This window comes from Pavona decussata, unplaced genomic scaffold (genome assembly GCF_977016875.1).
Source record: "Pavona decussata unplaced genomic scaffold, jaPavDecu1.1 SCAFFOLD_100, whole genome shotgun sequence".
In the NCBI taxonomy this organism is placed as follows: Eukaryota; Metazoa; Cnidaria; class Anthozoa; order Scleractinia; family Agariciidae; genus Pavona; species Pavona decussata.
Window position 1 is genome coordinate 2,472,734 of NW_028145515.1, and position 22,558 is coordinate 2,495,291.

The following is a 22,558-nucleotide window of genomic DNA, read 5'->3' on the forward strand; positions in this document are numbered from 1 at the left end:
CTCGCCGAATTCAAACTATAATCAGCCACGGGATAATTATCGAAATTGTTCTCAAACCAATCGACGAGAACAGCGTTTGGCAGTCCTTGATGATGACCTGTACGATGAGGAGTTTGTAGGCCACTTAACGCCAAGCAACTCTGAACAGATGTATTTCGCTCGGAGATCCACGCCGCTTCACCGTGAAAATAACGTGATTTCTGCAATAAAGCCGAGCCGCAGACAAAGGATGGTTCGTTGTCCAACAAATTTGCATGAGAAGGTCGCAACACAGCACGCGGTAATGTCGCCTAGCAACCGGAAACCGCAACAGGCCAAACCTTCAGCAACAGTAGCAAGTGAAAAGTTTCCAGCACCGAACAACAATCAAGCTACCCCTGAGCCAATAACAGACCAAGGATCCGATGCTTCAAATATCCCTGTGGAATTCAAGCCAGCATTTGACTTATTCCTACGCGCAATAAAACAGTCGCAGCCTACAACGGCAACTGAAGACAAAACGCTGAGCCCACAGATCGTTAATATTCCAAACGCCGCTACAAACAAACCCATTGATACCGATGTGGAAGATTGCTCAGAAGAAATCTCCTCTGAACCAGATCAAACTAGTGTAAACAGGGAAACCTTGAAAGTTCACGATTGCACTCCCAACAAAGTGATGCCAGCGCGAGATGAGAGCTCAACAGCACAGTCGTGTCCCAGCACGACAACAACTAGTTCAGAGAAAGTAAAGAAAAGATTGCCTTACTCAGATGCAAGTCTCCATTCCAGTGACCTGACCACCAGCGGTGTAATTGCAGGTGAAGCAGTTCAGTTACTCGTGGACACTGGTGCTTGTTTATCAGTCATAGACGAACAGTTTCTCCAGAAGATTTATGGCCCGTTTTCGCCTAAGATGACAGATGGTTTCCTACCGTCGATCAAGACAGTCAATGGAGAGCGTGTTCCAGTATTAGGAAAGATTACCGTACCTATCGAGCTGAATGGACGTGAGTTTGTCTGTGATTTTCACGTCATGCAGAACCTTGCCTATGATGCTATCCTTGGCCGAGATTTTTTACAGCAGAACCGAGCCTTGATTGACCTAGACAACAACAACATCACCTTCAAAAGATCCAAAGACGCCAAAAAGACTCGAAAGCACAGCTCCACTCTGCCTGTTCTAGGAACCTTCTTTTCTCCAACATCTGTAGGAAGACAGACCTCTACAAAAGCTGACCTAGAACCTCACCCCAAGATGCATAGTCCAAACGGAGTCCACGTAAGCCAAAACGGAAAGAAGAGAGTATCCCATTACTCCCTCCTGTTATGGGTCTGTTTCGTTTTGTACCTATTAACAGCATCCCCTACAGTTATGCAGGAAAGCAACAAGCCCGCTGTCCAGACGGCCCGAAAGTCCTGTGTTTTTCACGATGCCATAAATGAAAACGCTGAACGAGGTAACGCAGGTGTACCAGTCCACACAATTGACCCACTCAACCACAACGAACCTTATAAAGTTACACGAGATAATCTCGATGCCCCGAAATCCTGCAGAGTACCGTTAAAGAATAAACAAACCGCCGTAGACATCTTCAACGATTCCGAATATGCAGTTCCAGACGGTGTTAGAATACAGAAGGAGACTACCCTCAGAGATTTGGCTCACGAGAGCCTGATATCCGTTGCGCAGGATTTGCCAAAAGATGAGTTAAAGATAAAACCAAGCCCAACGTTGAACTTATAAACAATGGACATGTACCAGTTATAAAAGAAAGCTGTTCGATGTAGTGAGACGATAAGTACCCTAGTAATGTAGCCTATTTATCAAAGATTTCATAGTTTGTTTCAGAGATGTCATACCACGTATTACGATTATTTTCATTACTCGCTCTCCTGTCAGAGAAGAAGAAAAAGTTCGTTCCAAAGATTAAGAATTATTTAGACCATTATGCGTTACATAAAGAAGAAATACGTAGACAAACATACAAAGGAAAGTACCTTGTGTTACTTATTTTTGCTCGACGAGGACGTCGAGATTTAAGGAGGGAGATATGTTAGGAGAGAAAATCAATAGCTTACTGTAGTTGCTATAGTTGTGATGCTCTCGTTACTGAATAACGAATTGTACTATTGGATCTTTCAGCACGCGTAAAAACAAACCATATTTAGCCATGTTTAGTATTAAGCCATTCATATTTACTCGAATTGCCATTCATTTGTTCGCTTTTAGAGAATAACTTAATTGTTACTTATTTTGCTCGGCGAGGACGCCTCGATTTAAGGAAGGACGGATGTTACGAGAAATTTCGCGTTTCACTTTAATACGTTTAGCAAGCGCGTTTCAATAGCTTTGCATTTGGAATAGAATACATAATCAGGTGGTTACAATACAATAGCTTTGAGATTTTGAATAGAATATTTAATCAACTTATATATGGACACAAGAAGTGAACATTCTCGGTTGTATTGACAACCGTAGTGATTTGTGTGTCATCGTTCGATATTTTACTTGTTTTCGCTTTTGCTGCTTCATTTTTAGCTGTTTATCTTATGTAATTTTCGCTTATAATCATTCGTTTCCATTATAAACCAGCATAGGGTTTTCAAACAAAGAATTCTTATTTTAATTTATTCTAGTTCAACAGGTGGTTTGTACACGTGTAAGAGTACGTGGTACGTGGCTCATGTACTTTGCTCGATCACGCGAGTCCTTAACCTTTGTACTGAAATCTTACGAGTCAGCAATTCTTTTGATGTATGCTTAGTTTCCGCAGTCAAAGTTCAATTTCCTTTGTTACGGATATAGTCCGGAAAAGTACTCTCCTTATAAGGAACTCTCAACAATTAAGCGCACGTGAAAATAATATATTCATAAGTGACCTTGTCTGTTGTACCCTCGTGCGATTACAACATGCAAGCGTCTTGAACAAAAGAAAGTACTTTAACCTTTTGTAATTGATAAGTATATAAGCACTAGGCGTACAATTGTAAATCGGTTACATCGTGGTTACATTCAAGATAACGTCCTGTTTACATCAAGGTTAGAAACGCAGTGCTGAATAAACCTATGCTGGATTGAAGAAGATTGTCTATTCTCTGCTGTTCGTCGAGTTCCAGTTGGCCAGATCCCTGTACCTAAGAGTTGTGACGAGCTCTGTCTTGCTAGCGAGCGAGTGCTCTCAAGCTAATTCCCCCCGTTATTGTCAAGTCGCCGTCGAAGTTCAATTTGTCTCTCCCGTGCGCTCAAGCAAGGAAAACTCCGTCGCCACAAGGAAAAACCCGTCGTCACAGGATATTGATAATGCGACATCCATTTAGAAGTCGATGTAGGCAGTTGTTTGCCGGGGTTCAGTGATTTACAAAGAAAAAATTTGTTATGGATCATAACGTTCGAGGAAAGCTCTCAAAGGAACAACATAATTAGGGTGCTAACATTTGAATCTCCCTCAACACAGAAGTAATTACAGGAAACATTTAGAAAGTAGCCATCAATAAATCAAGTCAAAGTTTATTCAACTTGAGTCCAACTTCCTTGCCCAATTAACATTAAAAAAACATATTAAGTGATCATAAAGAAACCGCCGTGATAAGCCAGTTTCAAAATTAAAGTATCAGCAGTAAATAGAAGTAACCTTGGCGAGTGTGGATCACCTAAATAACAAGACTCATCAAGTGGGTGACCGCCAAAATAACGGTTTCGCTGCAAATGCGTTGGTTGTCTGTCTACAAATGCGTCGGTCGTTTGTCCGATTTCACGATCACCGACTTTCAAAGAATATAATTTCCATGAAGATGTATGCGCAATATGGATTAAAGATTGTACATCGGAAGAGATTATATCCTCGCAGTTTTCTACGCAACCAGGCTGTTGCGATAAAAACGTAGTTCAGGCGAAGCCGGATAACTGCGAGAATCTTTTCTTCTGTATAGCATGATATCGGTTGTGGGCCAGACTCACAGTATCACGAAAGCTCAGTCACTGAACCGAAGAAAGCCTTAAGAGCTTTTCAGACGGAATTCAATTCTCGAATGACGACTTTCATCCCATTTGACAGTTCATTCCCACCGACAGTTCACTGGAGCGCGGCAGAACCAATCGCCTGGAGAGTTCTAAATCAGTTAGTAGAACTTGTCTACTTCCGATTTAAGGGTAAAACATATTTTTGTAGGTTTGGAAATGTTATTTTCTGACTTAATTTTTTTTGCAAAACATAGTAATACTAAGCAACCCATAGACGCAATCCTTGCATGTTCGCAGAATCACTGCTTGACTGCTTTTGGCATTTTTTGAAGGACGAAATACTCACGGATCAGTAATGTCCCTTTAGTCAGTTACTGATAGCTCAAATAATTGAGCCAGATATTCTTTGCCTAAAACTATGTATAAGTAAATGAAATGCAGTGAATGCCGCGTAAACTTGTGTCGTGTCTCGGTATAGTTATTTCTAAAATCAGATGCACAAAGATTTCGTGCGATTTTGCCGCTGTATGAAGACAGAAAATGATTAGCAAATTTTCAGCCTAAGGGCGTTTTTCCATTGTGAGTAATTCCCTTTGATTTAAATTATTAAATATGAATTTTTAATTAGTCTTCAAAACAGACAGCATGCCAGTTTGATATTTAAGTCAATCCATCTATCCTATAGAGTAAAGTATCAATCAATAAAGATACAAACAATTATTATGCTTCAAAAACGTGAAGTCATGAGCAAGTAACGGCCCTAGAAGTTATCTTTTGCCTGTTTGTTGAAATAATTGATACCCCAAGCCTTTGTGGTCCCGTTTATTTATGCCAAATTAAACTGTAGCCTAGAAGTCTGATTAGGAAGATCACAAGACTTCCATGCACCAGAACCTCTGATGGGTTGAGAATCCTACATGGAATGGTCAGTATATTTGACTACTATTCGATTAACATTGAAATTCCTTGTTGACATGCTCACGCATTATCACTGCCATGTTATATCAAACAATTAGATCATGAGCTCGAAATTTCTAGCGCGTGATACGGTTTATTTTTTAATGCAAGTACAAACATTTACAAACAACATTATAATTATCAACCAATTATTATCAACGATTTACGAATACTTAGACAGTTTCTCATCAACCGTGATACGGTTGATGAGGGTAAAGCCCGAATCAACCATCACCCATGGAAATCGAGGTTGAATAATCTAATTGTTTTAATATAAATCTACTAAACGTTCAAAACTCAACAACAAATTATCCAAATTCTCTTTGCAGGCACTTCGAAAACGCGAACAAGTGGCCGCCATTTTGTTGACAACCGCACACTGTTGGGCTACTCACTATCTACAATAGAATAGTGAGTAGCGTAGCCAATAAGAGAACAGCATTCGTGATAGAACGCTAGTAGATTAATACCAATAGTGAATAAGCTAGCTGTTTAATTTGTAAGTTCAACCAAACTTTTAATGAATACGTTCACCGTCCTTAAATTCTAGCACTGACAGACGTTCCCAACTTTATGCTCAGGTGTGAGTAGCAATAACATAAATCAGATGATGGTTTGTTGAGAACTTAATAAGCGTGTCTCGGAGTTGGCGACACGAAGGCAAGCCAATATAATCGCTTTGTCTTATCTCCACGGTTGATTTCTTTATTAATTAATGGATGGGTGCATCAGAGATACTGACACACAAACGCGAAATAAATCTTTTTTGAACGCAGAGGATTCTGTACACTGTTCTGAGATCTTTTGAATACTTTTCGTTGCCGGATCTCTTGATTGCAGTGGAGTTGTACGTGCCAGACGTCACTTTACCTGTACGTAAATAAACCAAACTTTTGGGGAGCTGACACTACGGTAAAGGGTAATTTTATTTGCGCCAATATTTCAATGCAACTAGCACCACAATGGTACTAGATGAAATATTGGCCTATATAAATTGCCCTTCTCCGTAATGTCAGCTCCTTTTACCGGTTTTCATTTTTCAAACGCAAAATACCTAATATCCCATTTTCTATTTTCGAAAGGTCTTCACTATGGCTATTCAGGACAAGCTACGGGCACAGAGCAGTCAAATTTAGTGTAAATTCTGGCTGAAGACAAACCAACACAGTTTGGTTTTTGTTTTTGTTTGGATATTTTAGCTAAAGATTCAAGCTTAAGTCGGACAAAATTTTCCGTTTAAGAACTGACTGGTCTGGCTGGCAAGTTCTGACAAGCGCGCCCAAGACTTTGTCCTTACTTGGGGCGAACTGTCCCACAAGAATATTAGATTTTAGTATCCGGAATCCAAGGCTTTCTCGGATTACCTTACATGGGGCGAACTGTCCACAAGAAGCTCCATGTGAGGTAATCTGACAAAGTCTTAGATTCCGGATCCTAAAATCTGAGATTCTTGTGAGACAGTTCGCCCCATGTAAGGTAATCCGAGAAAGTCTTAGATTCCGGGTCCTAAAATCTGAAATTCTTGTGGGAGAGAGAGTTGACTGTCCTAAAGAATCTTAGATCTTAGGATCCGGAATCTGAGGACTGAATTAAAAGGGAAGTATCACGCAAATTTGCTGTCATTTCAAAACCCAAAAATGTTTGTCTGTCAGCACAAACAACGAAATAATTTTCAAGTTTGCTTAAAAAAATTATCACCCCAGTGCAATAAAGCTGTCGATTAGTGCCTCGGGCCAGAGACAGAGTAGGCCGGTATGGATTGAAACTTTAAAAATGTTAGGCTAATGTTTTTCAAGTTCTCGCAATTTAGTTTCCCTGAAAATGCGCTGGAACAGATCTTAAGTTGTTCCTTTCAAGAATTGAGTTGATTTAATTTCTTTCCTCTCCTCATTCTAGAATTATTTTTCAGCTCAGCTCACTGAGGGTCTTATTTGATCATTTTTATTAACCTCCCTAATTTTTGGTATCTGTTAATTTAATTTCCCCCATTTTCTGATCATAATCATCCATCTTGTAGAAAGCTTGATAGATCACGTCTTCTTATTTGCAATTTAAAAGCCTTTAGATTGCTCGCGAGTCTCCCCTTACTGGAGAGGTTACTCCACCGTTGAGGAGCAAATTGAGCATGCGTTTGAGCATGAGTGACAATGTTAACTGCTGGATGGCATTAAGTCGGTTTGTGTTAATTAACAAGTATGGTTGCTAGCCTGAAATAAATCATGAATTGTCTGGTCTGGAACACAAACACTTCCGTTCGTGTTTTTAGTTTTAATTTTGTTCCAAATATTGACGTTTTACAGCTTAATTAAAAACTAGTAAATGAAAAACGTATTTCGATCAACACTGCTACAGCTCGTTTCGAAACAGTTTTTTTATTCTGGTTAAAAACCTCGTGGGATATAAGCCCCTCCGTTTATAAGCCCATCTAAAACCCCTTACGAAGTTGCATAAACCCAGGGTTACCCAGCAGTTTACGGTATGTTAATTTAATTCTTAACATTTGAAAATGATGACATGAAGTCGTCGAAATATCGTGTAACGTTGTTATCGTTAATTTTCCTTTTAAAATGTTTATCAAAATCGACCTTTCTTAGTTGTTAATTTTTTCTTTAAAAATATACGCATCTATGTATTCTGATTTAAATGTTTTCGTAACTATAACTGCGCAGTCAAAATTAAAAGCGAAAAACGCATAGAGCTCCAACGGAAACACTTGCTACTTGAATTGTGTTTCCTTGTTTTCAGATCATGACAGTTCATGTTGAGTTTCTGGCAATCAGTCTTTAGTGCATTTCGCGGTCATTTTTAAAACATTAAGTCCTTTTGTTTTAAGGAAAAGTCACAAGAAACCATTTTTAATAAATCAATTGCTAATGTTAATTGAAGAAAACGAAAAGATTAATTGCGCCCACAGAGTAAGCCCAAACTGTATACTGGTAATTTAGGAAACTCAAACATGACGTTACAAAACCATTTTTTTAATTTCCTCTTAGGCGGATGATTATTGAAAGAGCTAAAATTAATAGTTCCTAGCTTCTGATAAAACTCATAAGATTAGAAATGCTATATTTCTAATTTCGTATGGCAATTTTAATTTTGTACATTATTGCAAGAAGTACTTTTGTTTCAATAAAAGTTTAAAGATGCTTTAACTTCGTTATTACAAGCTATTGATATGGAAACCGGTTCGGTAAGACGTAATCAATCAAGCATTTGTTTCCGTTCACAATGCGATAAAAACTCCTTGGGGATACAAAAAGCCGTATTCACCCGGTCTTGACAACAGTGAACAAAGTCATCCACAGCTGTTTTCGCATCCTTAAAGAAACAAACACTCTTGCAGGAACATAATTTACGTACATTATTTTGAGCGATACACTTAAACATGGCTGCAGGAAATTCATCGCAATTTCTTGCCAGTTTATGCGTGAATGCTCTCAGCATTCAGCGAAATCACAGTTTTTTGTACGATGTCATGACTTTAACAACTTGCATCATGAACGCCGTCCTGTCACCATTTGCAATGGCGGGAAACGCACTGATTTTGGCGGCAATTAGGAACAACAAGTCTCTCCGAACACCTTCCTACATTCTAATTGGTGGACTGGCCTTCACAGACTTCTGCACCGGCCTGTTTGCCCAGCCATTTTATGCTGTCGATAGATATGCGGAGTTTAAAGGAAACAAAAAACGGTACTGCTTTGCGTATCGAATTGCCAACATGGCGGGTCCGTATTTTGCTGTTATTACTTTATTCACCATCACCACAATGGCGATGGAGAGATGGCTCCATGTTAGCAACCGTTCTCTTTTAACTGTTCGCCGGACGGTCATCCTCTTTTTTCTCTTTCTTCTTCTTCCAATTCCTTACATCACGATGCGTTGGTTAATTCTTGAAAATCCTTCGCTTTTGCCTTGGAGCCAGCTGCTCACCGGATTTATCGGCTTGATGTGTTTTCTGATAATGTTGGTAGCCTATTTCAAGGTGTTTCGAATTATCACGCTTCATCGAAGGCGGATTCTCGACAACGCAAACCGAGGCATCAACTTGAAAAAATACACCAAGTCAGTGTATACGATTTTGAGTATATTGGCTTGTTTCGCCCTGTGTTTTTTTCCGCATATGGTTTGCGTTATTGTTGTGGGAATGGTTGAAAATTACACAGAAATCTCGGCATCGTTCGTGCATTTAACAGCCACGATGTTGTACTGTTCATCGTCACTGAATCCCGTCTTGTACTGCTGGAGAATGAAAGCGCTACGTGAAAGTGTGAAGGGAATAATGAAACAGTACTACAACATCGGGAAAACATGTTAGACAAGTGCCTGATAGTAAAGTAACAGAAGAATAGGGAACTAAAGTAACGACGACGGCGACGACGACGCCGCAAAACAACAGGTTTAATGAGAAAAAACAATCGCCCTGTACGTGCGTTTTAAATTTTGGTACGTTTCTTTCCTTTCCTCTGCGTATGCAAAACAACAACGTGAAATGACCAAATTTTACGTTTTGAGGAGAACGTGAGAACACGACGGAATTTTTCATTCTCTTTCTTAACTCGAACGCCACGCCCACCAATTTTGTTCCTGGGTAGTTCGCTGCTTTTGTACAAGTTGGATGAATTGAAATAATCGCGAAGCAGCAGAAATGAAATAAAGTTACATTTTCAAGTGACGTTTTCGTTGGCGTTGCCGTTGTCGCTGCTTAAATTTACGACGATAAAACGAAAGATGTGACGAAGATATGAGAACCGCGAAGGAGGTTTGGAAATGTGATCTTAAAGAGGAAGTATCACGCAAATTTGCTGTCATTTCAAAACCCCAAAAATGTGTCTGTCAGCAGGAACAACGAAATAATTGTCAAGTTTGTTATAAATTATCACCCCAGTACAATAAAACTGTCGATTAGTGCCTCTGTGCCTCAAGTATGGATTGAAACTTGAAAAATGTTAGGCTAATGTTTTTAAGTTCTCGCATTTTTGCTTCCAAAATGCGCTAGAACAGATCACGAGTTGTTCCTTTCAAGAATTGAGTTGATTACGTTTCTCTCATCATTCTAGAATTATTTGACAGCTGATTGAAGGTCTTATTTCATCATTTTTTATAACAAAAGATATCAAAAACCCCATGATGCTTCCCCTTTAATTATCGTACAATTTGCCGAACTTTTGCTTTGAATCATTTTCTCCAGAAATTATTAATGGTTTGAGAAGCTATATCAAGCACTCGAAAGAGTGTTTAATCCGTGTTTATTCAAATTAAAGTGTTTCCAAAACTCGGCTGCGTCTCGTTTTTTTTTTAACCCACTTCTCGGTGTTAGGAAATCGGATGACACAAATGCATCATCAGCATCCCCTCGGGCTGACAGGCAATTTTTAATTAATTTTAATTATCACGGAATTTTAAAGACTGAATTAAAATCAGTAAAAACAGTGTATACATGTATAGCTTAAATTAAGCACCAATGTGAAGTTTCTCATAGATCTTTAATACAAAACTCGAGGAGATACTAAAATTAGAATAGGACACTCAACACGACACGCTTCATACGTCTTTGCAAAAATCGCTTAATTTAAAATACTCTCGAGTTTAGTTTTTTTCTTCGAGTTTGTACTAAATACAGCATGACGAATCCATTCATTAACCTGCGAACTTAAGATATCACCATTTAATTGCGTTATTGTTGCAGTGAATTTTCTCTTAATGAGACCTACATAGTAAATAGCTCTGAAGAGGAAGTGACAGTCAAATTTTCGAATAATACAACAATACAACCTCACAGCCACCAAATAACATTTTATTTGCTTACTTTAAGCATTCAATAAAAAAATACACGTTGACGTTTATTCGCCTACATTTGTATAGCTTCTGAATACAACTGTTCATTAAGACAGTTACAAAATCAGCTACAGTGAGAATGCTTAAAACATATCACCTTTTCAATGTGAATCAGTGATGTGTTCCTGTCAAGAAAAATATTTATTACATACATTTGTCTGTAAAGAAACAGCCGTGAACTGCTACTAAAAATAGTTCGCGGGAAAAAATACAGGGAAGTGTATGGAAAGTTCAAAACACGACTGGACGCTTTCTGTCACAGCTACATTTCTCCATTTTTTTTCTTAAAATTCTTTTACTAGTGCCAAAAGTTTCCAATTCATGAATTTTTCAGAAGCGATGTTTTATGAAAATTATTTGACATTGGATTTCAATACAAACACTGTTATTTCAAGCCTGTTTGCCTACCCGTCAAAATGACGTCGAAAACCGTGATAATGCGTATTTAAATGTAATCTGAACTCTCAACTCTGCGGCAAACAGAGCAGTTTTAATGTCCTATTTGGTCATGCCATATTTGGGCATGACAATAAAAGTGCTTGGAGTAGACGACGCCATCTTGAACCGAAAATGATTGAGCTGATAAATAGAACAGTACTGCAAAATATATATTACTACCCTATAGAAGCATTTTCTTGGCAGATATTGGTGTTCAACAATTCATACTAAATGCTATCTCGATCCGATCCCCTAGACTATTTTGCACTAGGTAATTTGTTTTTCAAATTGCCTCGCAATTTTGTCACAGCACAAGTTGCATGAAACGATGCGTGATGCAACAAACTTCGACAGAAACATGTGAAGTCTCGCAACGTTGTTGCGTTCGAAATCTGAGAAGCAGAACTTGATTCTACCCCAAATAGACCTTTATCACTCGGCGGCCATGTTGAGTCTCAGGAGAATAAAAGTTTTGTTTTTGCACGGCAAGCCTCGCCCCGACGCGAATTCAGTGCGAAAGCTTTTTGTTCTCCTGAGACTCAAAATGGCCGCCGAGTGATGAAGGTCTATTTACTCTGTCTAAGAACATTTTAGTTTGACGGTTAAATTTTAGACTGTTTGACGGCTGACTGTTAACCCCACTGATTAATTGTTTACAATTCTTGACGGCCATTTGCTTTGTAATTGAAGGAGTTTGGGTTTAAGAGTGAAAAGCAATCAGTTTGTCAGCTTTTGTCGTCGATGGACTGACAATGAAGCGACGTATTTATTCATTTCCTTTTTATTTTAGTTTATTTTCATTATACGGATTTTTTAAACACATTGGCAAAGAAAGATTAAAAAGATAAAAAAAGATGTTAAAGATATAAAACGTAACTTCGATACGGCTCCTTCTGACTTACGCGCGCTAGCAAAGGCTGCCGTTTAATTTACTCAAAGAGTGCCTCAAACTGCGGGTTTTCTCGTATAGGCTATGTTGCAATAGGCAATGTTTCGAGCAACTTGTCTCACAGCGACTAACTGAATATAGTAAGGGACCCTGAACACCGTCTGCATAGTTTACTACTGTTCCGTGGGCCCTCCCGTTATGCACTGAAGCACAACAGGCACTTTGTTCTTACTACACATAAGGCAAATCTTAAAGTGCCCCTAACCCATGCCTTCAATTTGTTTTCTTTTGGTAGATTTCCATATCTTTCAAAAACTCATTTTCGAAAAAATTTTTGAGAAAAATTGAATCCTTTTTTTTTTACGAGCGCTAGAAGTGAAGGCAGTCTTGTCGATATTTTCACCTATCGTTCGCATTAGTCCCCCACTCGGCCAAATGTGTCCAAATATGGAGCGTGACGTAAGAAAAGGACATCGTGCAAAAATATCCGAAGATTCGCGGTAAAGCTTTAATTGTAAACAGAGAAAATGGTTGAAAAATGTGTGGTTTTTGGATGCAGCAACTCTCGAAATGTAGAGAAAGGTAATCAGCATGCATAAGATTCCTTCTGAATCCTTAAGAATCCTTCTGGTGTCCTTTTCTTACGTCACAGCTAAGAAAGTGTCAAATATCGGACGCTTCTCATTGGCTCGTTCCTAATGAGCCCACGAGACAAAAATTTGTCCAGCGGGGCTTAAAGCGCGCAAAAATTTAAAAATTTCAGTAACTTTTAGCGCTCGTAAAAAAAAAAGGATTCAATATTTCTAAAAAAATTTTTCGAAAATGAGTTCTTCACAGATATGGAAATCTACCAAAAGAAACTTTAAGAATAGTTTCATTATAAGATCCTGTATCGATAATGCATATTTGTAGATTTTTAGTATTTTTCGATCGATTGTACATTTTAATTAATTATACATTTCATATTTTAGACTCTTATCTATTCTGATACGCGCATATCTAGTTTTCATATCTATGTAAATACGCAATTCAGCTTTCCGGCTGCCAAGTATTTTATCAATAAAACTACGTATCTATCAATGCCGTTGCTAGGCAAGTGAGCCTTCGTTTCATGGAAAAAACGTTTTAAAGAGCACTGATTCTAACGCATGGCGCTTTCCATTTGCCAGGCCGATCAGTTCTCAGAACTGAAATATATGTTCCATTTTAAAAGACCCAAGGTCGGTCGGCTGACAAAGGACAAGCGCCTTTCCACAAAAGGAGGATTTTTTAATTTTAGAAAACAGAACAGCTCTGACGAATTGGACTGAATCGCCAGAACGTGCGCCACCAGCCTTTTACAGAAGCTTCTTAGCAGTAGCATTTTCTCCACATGAGGAAATAATTAGAGTCGTGCTATGAGACTCAAGGCTTCCTTCTTAACGCTCCGTTGACACTAATCCGGCAAAAGGCGCCCTTTCTCCTCCAGTTTGGTCTTTCGCTCACACTATAAACGACGTCTTCGAACAACAGAGGCTCTCCAGAGTGGAAAAGGCCCTGTTCTCACTAATGCGGATTTAAAGAAAAGGTGCGTTTTCAAAATTTTTCGGGAGCTAGTAGTGTGGACGACGCATATAAAAAATATTACTAACTTGTCAGCATATAAATATCCTGTTTGGTCAACCAATTAACTGGAAACAAAAATATGTCCATAAGAATGTCCTGTAGCTTCCTTTAGGCGAAATAAAAACCTTCTATTTGAGCTTCTTCTGAAGCTACTCATTTTATAAAACCTCGCAGCGATGACACACAGACGTGTGAACTGCCATGTGGGTCTGCTGCGTGATTCATCTTGTTTTGGCGTAGTCGAATCCAGAACAGAAAGTGCCATTTCATAAGACATTGTGTGCTGCTCTGAGTCTTCGTCGCCGCTGGGTAGGGTTTACCTGCACGCATAAAACAATTAGACTACTGCTGCATGGAAACTCCCGTTCGTCCAATGTCGGAGAGCGACCATTCAAAGCCGTTGCCGTACTGAATTGCTCGGAACTCTTGCTCAACCAGCTTCTGCAGTTTTTTGGGTGCCTCTCGCCAGATTGTTGCGAGCCGTGCCATATGTGTTTGAAAGGCCTGAGGTGGAAGTTGCAACAGAAGAGCAAGTCAATAAACAAACAAGCATGAAGAATCTAGAAACTGATTTATCGTTATATATCGGAATTGTATGAACAATTTCTTTGGACTATAACATTCAATATGGGATGTTAATCTGTAGGAGGATTTGAAGCGAGGCTCTTGTCTTTAGACAACCTGTGCCACTTCCTGGCCCAAAAATCTGATGCCTTCATTTTGTGTCACGAAACGCCTAATCCATTCGGCTTGACAGTAAGACTACTCACAAGGGGTTGCGCTGAGAAAAGTATTTAATCCGATTTCCAAACACCAGCCAAGTATTTTTTAACCAATTTGGAGGTGTTTGAAGATCGGATGAAACAATCTTTCGATTGTTTAATATACCTTCTTAAACTATTAATAATTCGTGGAGAAATTCAAAGCAGACGTCAAATTTTATGATAATTAAGATCACATTTTCAAACTTTTTTCACGAAAGTAATTTCCTTTCTGTCATGCATTATTAATGCTTGAGAATTGGACATCGCTGAAAATACCGTTATACGAAGATAAGAGACCATAAATTGCGAACTACCAAGTCCTGTAATAATTTCTCCGATTGTTAACGAGTGTTTTAACTCGTTAGACATTTGTCTAAACTCACTGGCCTCTAAGCCTGACCCAGGGAACAGATTGTTGAACCTTAAGAGTTGTTTCTTAACAATAGGCTTTTTTCCCTTGTAATACTTAGCATACATCTAAATCTAAAAGGAATCCATAAATCAGCCCTACGATTTTTAGACCTTTATTAAGGCTTTTGTCAGAACTGTTTTCATGGGTTGACAGTGTAAGCGTCTACGATTCAGTGTAAACCTGCACCACGATGTTCTGGAAAAAATTGAATCTTAATTTGTTAACATTATAAGAAACGCACGCCTGGCTCTAGCCTTCCACGCAGTCATTTTCAGGGGCGTTGTATTGCTCTCCTCCCCAGTGTAATGCAATGTCCCTAAAAACGATCTGCGTGGGATGCTAGCCTGGACACAAAGTGAAGTCATAGGCGCTCCTCAACTGACAGGATCCCCTTATTAAAACTTACAAAAAATACCAATTAAAAAAAATGTACATGACTTACCAAGTTGAACTCGTGAGTACATTTGATCCATTGAATGAATAGATTGGAATATCAGGATTAAAAGCGTATCGTTTAGTGAAGATAGAATTCCAAGAAGGAAACAACTGATCGCCCTGTTAAGATATAAAGATGATCTCTCAATATGAGTCACGTTTAGGAGCTGATAACCTGGAGTAGGCATACGACATGGAATTCTAATTAAAACTGAGCTATATATAGAACACAATGTTTGGTTTAAGATAAGATAAGATAAGATAAGATAAGATAAGATGAGATGAGATGAGATGAGATGAGATAAGATAAGATAAGATAAGAAAGCGTTTTTACAGATGGCCTATGTCACATAATGTGGTTTTCAATAGGGTACTGCATGAAAAAAATGGCAAATATTTAAAATATTAGAAATGGATGAACTAGGAAATGTCACACTAAGGAAAACTAATTGAGATTTGAATTTTTTAAGTAATGAAATTTTAAAAGCATCAAAAAGTAAATATCTAATGTCTTGTGGAAGGGAATTCCATTCTGTCAATGCACTATTAAAGGATCTGAGTAGTCCCCTGTTCGTATTTGATCTAATATATCTAATAGTTTCCTTGGAGCGGGTGTTATGGCTGTGATAGTCTGAGCCTCGAGTAATTATACTGTTTCTTTCAATGTCATTAAGAAAATTATGCATGAAAAAACACCGTCGCATTTGTCTTCTGGTTGACATATTCATCCAGTTCAGATCTAGAAAATTATCAACAGAGTTGATAACTAAAGGTAAGTTGGCTTTTTTACCTTTAAGTTATCAACTCTGTTGACAAACCAAACATTCGTTTCTACTCCCCATCGAAGCAGCAACACAGTTTCTTTAGAAAGTAACCCCTTATCCGTTTATATATAGAACAGATCTTTGCGCACTTTTGAGCAGCAAATCAAACCAGGTAGGAAGCATTAGCGACCATCCTCACGACTAGGAAAGGCACCCTCTTATGGGGATTAAACTGGGATCAAAGTTCACGCTAAACAAGGGGTTATAGCAAATGCGAACTCAATAGAGCTCGCGGAGTTTACGAGAGTATAATTTATGACGTCCCTTGAACTATTTAGTATCTTTTAATTTTGCGCCTTTAAGCTCCCTTGAGTTGAATCGTTTAGTTTTTGACTGTTGTATACATCTCTTAACACCAACCGCAGAATTATGAGATTTTACCTTCAGATTTCCAACAGGAAGATTTCTGTCCTCTCGGTGAACGATTGTGTATACATGTTGATACCTGTTGGAGATAAATGCTCTGTATGTTCCAGTCAGGTTTGCCTTACGAGCTTGCCGCCAGCATTTCTCATCGGCGCCCCTGACACTCCTCATCAAACCGGTCTGCGGTAAATTAAGGGCCACCATGCGCAACTATGAAATGAGGAAAAAAAAAAAAAGAAAAAAAAATATTACAGAGACACCTGTATTAAGCGGACACCCTGCGGATCCTCGAGAAAAAAGTGGCAACATGGGTCGAAAGTGGTCTTCGATTCAATTGTGGGATCGTTTGGGGGAGACCTTACGCATGTGCGGTGAGTCAGTTACTGTCAGTCAATGTGTAGGTTTCACTATAGCACAATTCAAACAACATTTTTTCTCATAAACATAATATTTTTTTGGAACCTATCTAAACGAAAACCCTTAGGCACAGGGAGTTCCAGGGACGTACACCTCTGTAATGTAAAGATCTTCCGTGAGTTGCTAAAATGCACTGCACTGATGCTACACAATCTGTTACCACGCATTCTTTTCTTAAGATACGCAACCTCGTTCCCACGGTTTTACCTTGTGTATTTACAAGGGAAAGGCCTGGGATCGAGTTTGTAGGATAAGACAAGAGTTCCTCTTGGGTACGGAGAGATTTCCCCCCTCCCCCTTCCGCCGTCCTCTCCTACACATTTGCATGACAACAATTTTTTTTATGACTTGTTTTCTAAAAGTAATCATTGCCTTCTGACCTATTGAAATACTTACATACTGTCCTTTCAGCTTGACGTTAACTGGAGGTAAAGTGATTCCGTTCGAAGTCTGCAAAAGTCAGTACGAACTCTCTTAGTGGTCTTTAGTTGACAAGGAATTATTCGGTAACAGTAAATGGATGATTTCTTGTGATTCTGTGAATGAAATCTTAACCCTATCTGGATCTGGCTTTTTTTTTCTTCTGGAGCCTGGAGAGAGGGGGGGGGGGGGGGTATTCGCCCCCCCCTCCATAACTTCGGAAGTATAAAAGTTGTGACAGCTAGACTTGGCGGATAGATAGCACGTCCAAAGATATCTCCTTTGAGGCCTGTAACATGGATTTTTATAGTTCAACGAAAAGTGATCAAAAACAATAAGGAACACCAATATTGACTGAAAACGTATAAAAAAAATAATTTATCTTCCAAAAAGGGATTTTCAATTTTTTGAAAAAAACTGCCTGTTAAAAATTGGTTGTCATCGTAACATCAACGTCAGTCAACACCAACCAACCCCATCAAATTTTTTCCACATAAATTTCTGAAAAAGTCCTGAAGTTTGAGGGAGTTTTCTCGAATAATGAAAAAACGTTATCCAGGTTCAAACTCGCCGAGGGCAGAATGCGCTACCCCCTCCTCACCCCCCCGGTCTACATAGGGTTAAAGGAAAAAGATTCAAATGAAAGTTGTTAATCAGCATTTTTTTTCAGTAGAGTGGTTAGTTTGCCAGTTTTCGGAAGAGATGTAAGTAATTTGTACTGTAAAATACAGGTTAAAGAACCAACAGTACCATAGGGGTGCTGAGTCTTGTTGTTATAGGAGCTTTTGTCGGAGCCGCGAACACGGTTGGACCAAGCTAGGAATAAACATTACCAAAATTGTTAAGGTAAGTAGTCGTAGCAGTAATAGTAGAAGTAGTGGTAGTAGAAGTAGTAGTAGTAGTAGTAGTAGTAGTAGTAGTAGTAGTAGTAGTAGTAGTAGTAGTAGTAGTAGTAGTAGTAGTAGTAGTAGTAGTAGTAGTAGTAGTAGTAGTAGTAGTAGTAGTAGTAGTAGTAGTAGTAGTAGTAGTAGTAGTAGTAGTAGTAGTAGTAGTAGTAGTAGTAGTAGTAGTAGTAGTAGTAGTAGTAGTAGTAGTAGTAGTAGTAGTAGTAGTAGTAGTAGTAGTAGTAGTAGTAGTAGTAGTAGTAGTGGTAGTAGTAGTAGTCGCAGTAGTGTAATTATTGTAAGTCAGAAGTTGTGAACATTGTAGGCATTGTTAGTATTGTAAGTACAGTAAATGTCGTTAGCACTGTAAGTATAGTAGGTAATGTTGGTATTGTAAGTCATATTTTAATCATTGTATTTTCATTATACGTGCTCTATGTCAATAAATATATTCATTAAAAAAAGTAGTAGTAGTAAAACTTTAATCCAACTCGGATTGAAGAGTAGCGAATAAGCGCTAGTATCTCCGAGAAATAAATACACTGATAAAAAATATGTACAGTTAAAAAAATAAAAGCTATAGAATTATTCGTAGAATACAATAAATAAAGATAAGGAATAATCAATAGGCTAGTTTTCAAAGCCTAGTCAGCTATTTCTAAAATAGGTTGCGCTAGGGGTAGTTCTTAAGTCATCGTTTAACATATTCCAAAATTTGGGCGCAAGAAATTTGAAGAAGTTTTTCCCAAAAGATGTAGTATTTACATGCAATGGACAATCACACAATCACAACGTACTCTTTAAAAATACACTCCTGTCGAACGTCAGCGTATACAAGGCGCCTCTGACTGCAGTCTAAGTTCATGTATAATCTCACCCCACCCACCTCCCCCCCCCCCTACCCAGACTAATGATGGTATCTAGTCAGATATACCATGAAACTGTAAACTCTGCGCCCTACTCTTTTCGAACAATGCCATGTGTTCTTTTACATCCGTTTCAAGTAACGTGCAAGGATGAAGGAGAGTAGGCCAACGGACTTAACAATACCTCTCTATGATTTGATCGTGCAACCATTTGAACTGATACAAGGTGTTTATCACAGCAAGCATGATCTTGCCAGTTATTGTAAATGCTGCAAGTGAATAAGAGGTCGCCTTACAAACAAACAAGTCCCGCCTTACCACTACAGTTTTCCAGCCACCATTGGTTCTGACGTATAGCAGCTGATCAGAAAGCACAAAGGCCAGGGTACCTGGTTTCACCTTCTCAACTGCTTTGATAAGTGCTTCTTGGGAGTCGAATACGACAACCTTGAACACATAAAATTGAACAGTTAAAAAAAAGGTAAGCTAAAAAAGATACAGCCTGGCCACAGAACTCTGATACTCCAGGTAATTCACCCTGGTTCTATAGCATGATGATAAATAATTTTAAATAAATTACGGCGGAACACTCTTAATACGACCATCTTTGGCCCGTGAAAATGTGGTCGTAATAACGGGGTGGTCGGACTAACGAGGTTGTAAAACTAAGGAAATGATTGGACTTTCAATTCGATCGGTGCACATAAAAGTGATCATTATAACGAGGTGGTCGTAAGACGGAGTTCCTCTGTACTTTATTCAAAAGTCAAAATACTGAGCATGACACCACTAACTGGGGACACTAGAATTGAGAGAAGTTAATGTACCAAACACAGGAACAATGTTTCATCCGATTTCCAAATGTCGATCAGTGGGGTGCAGCCGAGACTCTTTTTAACATCGTCGAGGTCACCCGAAATTTGAACGTTTCCCTTTTGACTCTTTCTGAGGCCACATGACAATAAAACAAATGTTCTTCAGTGGGGTGCAGCCAAGACTCTTTTAAACATCGTCGAGGTCAACCTAAATTTTAATGTTTTCCTTTTGACTCTTTCTGAGGCCACATGACAATAAAATAAATGTTCTTCAGCCCTTTGCGAGAAACAAAAACAAGCCAGTAAAAAGAAACATTTCACTTCCAGTTACCGTCCGTAGGTCACGAACGTCCCATGACTGTGCTTTTAAAAGTTCTCTCATGACTTGACAGATTGGACTCTTTGAAATGATTTGGACAAAATGAACTTTATGAGTACAAAATAATAAAACCTTAAGGAAATAAATTTTATTTTTTCGCAAATGATTATTCTTGCTATGTGCCTCTCACATGGCCGTCGTGAAAATGCTCTTTGACTACTTCGTTGAAATTGTGCCTTTGTAATTCGTTTGATTTTGTTAAATGAAAAACTGTTCTAGAATGGGGATGTTGGAGGTACACAATAATAAAAACATATTTGCTAAAAATAAAGAAAAAAAAAATAGTATTGTTTTGTACATCCTATATATCCGCCGTGAAATCCTCCATACAGCAAAAGATACATTAAACACTTCAAATGAGTTACCCAAGAGTGAATTATCTTTTGAGTCTGTGTGATCATTAAAATTAAAGTTATTCAACAGAACTTCCAAACAGAACTTCCATCCTGCTGCTGTTTGTTTATCGGTAGTTTTAACCAATGAATTTGAATTGAGTGTCAATCCTGAGAACTCTTGAAGGAAGGTGTCAATGGGGTTAACCTTCAGCCGTCAAACAGCCAAAAATTTAAAAAGTCATACCGTTAAAAAAGGGCAATTTTTTCGTCAACCGTCAAAAAACCAGTTATCAGATTGTCCGTCAAATGGTTTCAAGGTCTTTCAAATATCACTATTTCAGCTACTAACCCCAGACTTATGGCTCCCCGGCGAAGAATCGTTTCAACTGATAAACCAGTCACCTTGTTCCCAAATATACTCATTTTATGGTCTTTTCCACTTAACTTGTGTTTAAACTGACATCACAACTAACTTCCGGCTGGAAGTACTTCTGGTTTCAAAGTATCAATGATTTACTACATTGATAACATGTTTCTGAGTAAAAATCAACCTCCAGAACACAATTGCCAATAGTAAAAAACACAAAAGTTATTATTAATTTTAACTCATGGAAGAAATTCCTCCTTGATAATCGTCAACCGTCAAAATCCCTAAAAGTGAACCGTCAACCCGCAAAATTGGTAAAATGTAATCATCAACCGTCAAAAGCTAACCCTCTCGCCCCTTGAGGCCCTCTTCAAACTGGGAGACTTAAACAACTGTAATAAAACTCACTGAGGGAGTTAATGGATTCATCCCTGGGTCATCCTTCTGCTGTGTATCACCATTTTTTCCATTCTTTCCTGGGATACCCGGAGGTCCGGGTGGTCCTGGAGGACCGGGGACGTTGCTATCTCTACCTGGGGGACCCGGAGGTCCCGGGAGTTCGCCCGGTGGACCGGGTGGTCCCTATAAGGGAAAAAGAAGAAACAGTGAATGGAACAAATTGTTTATTCATCCATGTATTAACGTCATATACTACTCTAACTCATTATTCTAGTTGAAAACTACTTAAGCTTGGACTTTGGACTTCAGACTTACTGGAGGTCCCGGATCTCCCGGGGATCCTGGCTGCCCTTGAGGTCCAATTGGTCCCGTAGTTTGTAATCCCGGTTCTCCCTGTGAGATAAAAGTTAAATGATTATTGACAATTTGACAACGATCCACTGCTTTAGAGGTGGTGTAAGAACTCTGTGGAACAACAATAACAGCAGCAGCCACAGCACCAACAACAACACCTGACACTGAACTGAGCGAAAAACAAAACCCCGGATATGTTTTAAGGATCTTACCTTCGGCCCTTGAGGACCTATTTCTCCAGGTTCTCCCTATAGGAAAGATTAAGAAAAAATGATTAAATTAATGCCGCATTCACACCAAGGCTTGAACACGTTTAAAAGCTGTCTTAGTTAAACACAGTTTAAAATTGTTTCCTTCATAACAGCCGCTTTCGGATTTTTGTGGACTACAGATTTTGCACAAATGAAAGCATAAGTTCAAATTTACTTGAATCGTATGAGAAAGCTAATGGTTCAGCTTTCTGTTACCAATTTTCATTTTGTTAGAGCTGGTTTAATTAAACATATTTTGTTGGTGTGAATGGGGCTTTAGGTAAAGAACAAGAAGCTGTTTCCAGCTTATACTCGGGCCATATTTGATTGTGTGGTGCGTAAAGCCTACAATCTTCTAACAGTGATAACCTCCAGCATCGCCAATTCCCTCAAATAGATAGCCTGCCAGCAAGCTCTCTTGGGGGTGGATCCTCTTTCCCCCTCCCGCCCCCCACCCCCAAGAGAGCTTGCTCGCAGGCTACCAAATAGATAGATACAGAGATATAGTGAGGCAATAAGTAGCCACCAGATAGAATTGCATTTCTTGCAGTCAGAATGAAATACAGGGGAAAACGACATTTGTCATACGAATGCTTTTTA

The 22,558-nt window shown here is 38.8% G+C and overlaps 2 protein-coding genes, 1 long non-coding RNA gene and 1 pseudogene across 8 annotated transcripts in view; 2 read left to right on the plus strand and 2 right to left on the minus strand.

The window, feature by feature from the left end:
- Positions 1-22,558, plus strand: part of LOC146472314 (cyclic GMP-AMP synthase-like receptor 3 pseudogene) — a 112,800-nt pseudogene that overhangs the window by 59,200 nt on the left and 31,042 nt on the right. The gene's annotated exons all lie outside the window — the stretch shown is intronic.
- On the plus strand, positions 8,286-9,218 carry LOC146472321 (high-affinity lysophosphatidic acid receptor-like). The gene has a single exon (XM_085119540.1). The coding sequence runs from the start codon at positions 8,286-8,288 to the stop codon at positions 9,216-9,218; it is 933 nt and encodes a 310-aa protein (XP_084975666.1).
- Positions 10,682-13,277, minus strand: LOC146472322 (uncharacterized). The gene is made up of 2 exons (XR_014866626.1): positions 12,927-13,277; positions 10,682-12,313 (listed from the first exon to the last, which is right to left on the minus strand). It is a non-coding gene; the product is annotated as an uncharacterized LOC146472322 (long non-coding RNA).
- The window catches only part of LOC146472323 (uncharacterized), an 81,208-nt gene continuing 71,940 nt past the window's right edge, over positions 13,291-22,558 (minus strand). For all 5 annotated transcript variants that reach the window (XM_085119698.1, XM_085119697.1, XM_085119696.1 and 2 more), the window contains 9 exons: positions 21,920-21,955; positions 21,669-21,746; positions 21,363-21,536; positions 19,377-19,505; positions 18,059-18,124; positions 17,285-17,338; positions 16,487-16,681; positions 15,289-15,401; positions 13,291-14,174 (listed from right to left, as the gene is read on the minus strand). In XM_085119698.1, the coding sequence (XP_084975824.1) occupies positions 13,937-14,174; positions 15,289-15,401; positions 16,487-16,681; positions 17,285-17,338; positions 18,059-18,124; positions 19,377-19,505; positions 21,363-21,536; positions 21,669-21,746; positions 21,920-21,955 (1,083 nt within the window). In that variant the 3' untranslated portion in view covers positions 13,291-13,936. The remainder of the gene's footprint in view (positions 14,175-15,288; positions 15,402-16,486; positions 16,682-17,284; positions 17,339-18,058; positions 18,125-19,376; positions 19,506-21,362; positions 21,537-21,668; positions 21,747-21,919; positions 21,956-22,558) is intronic.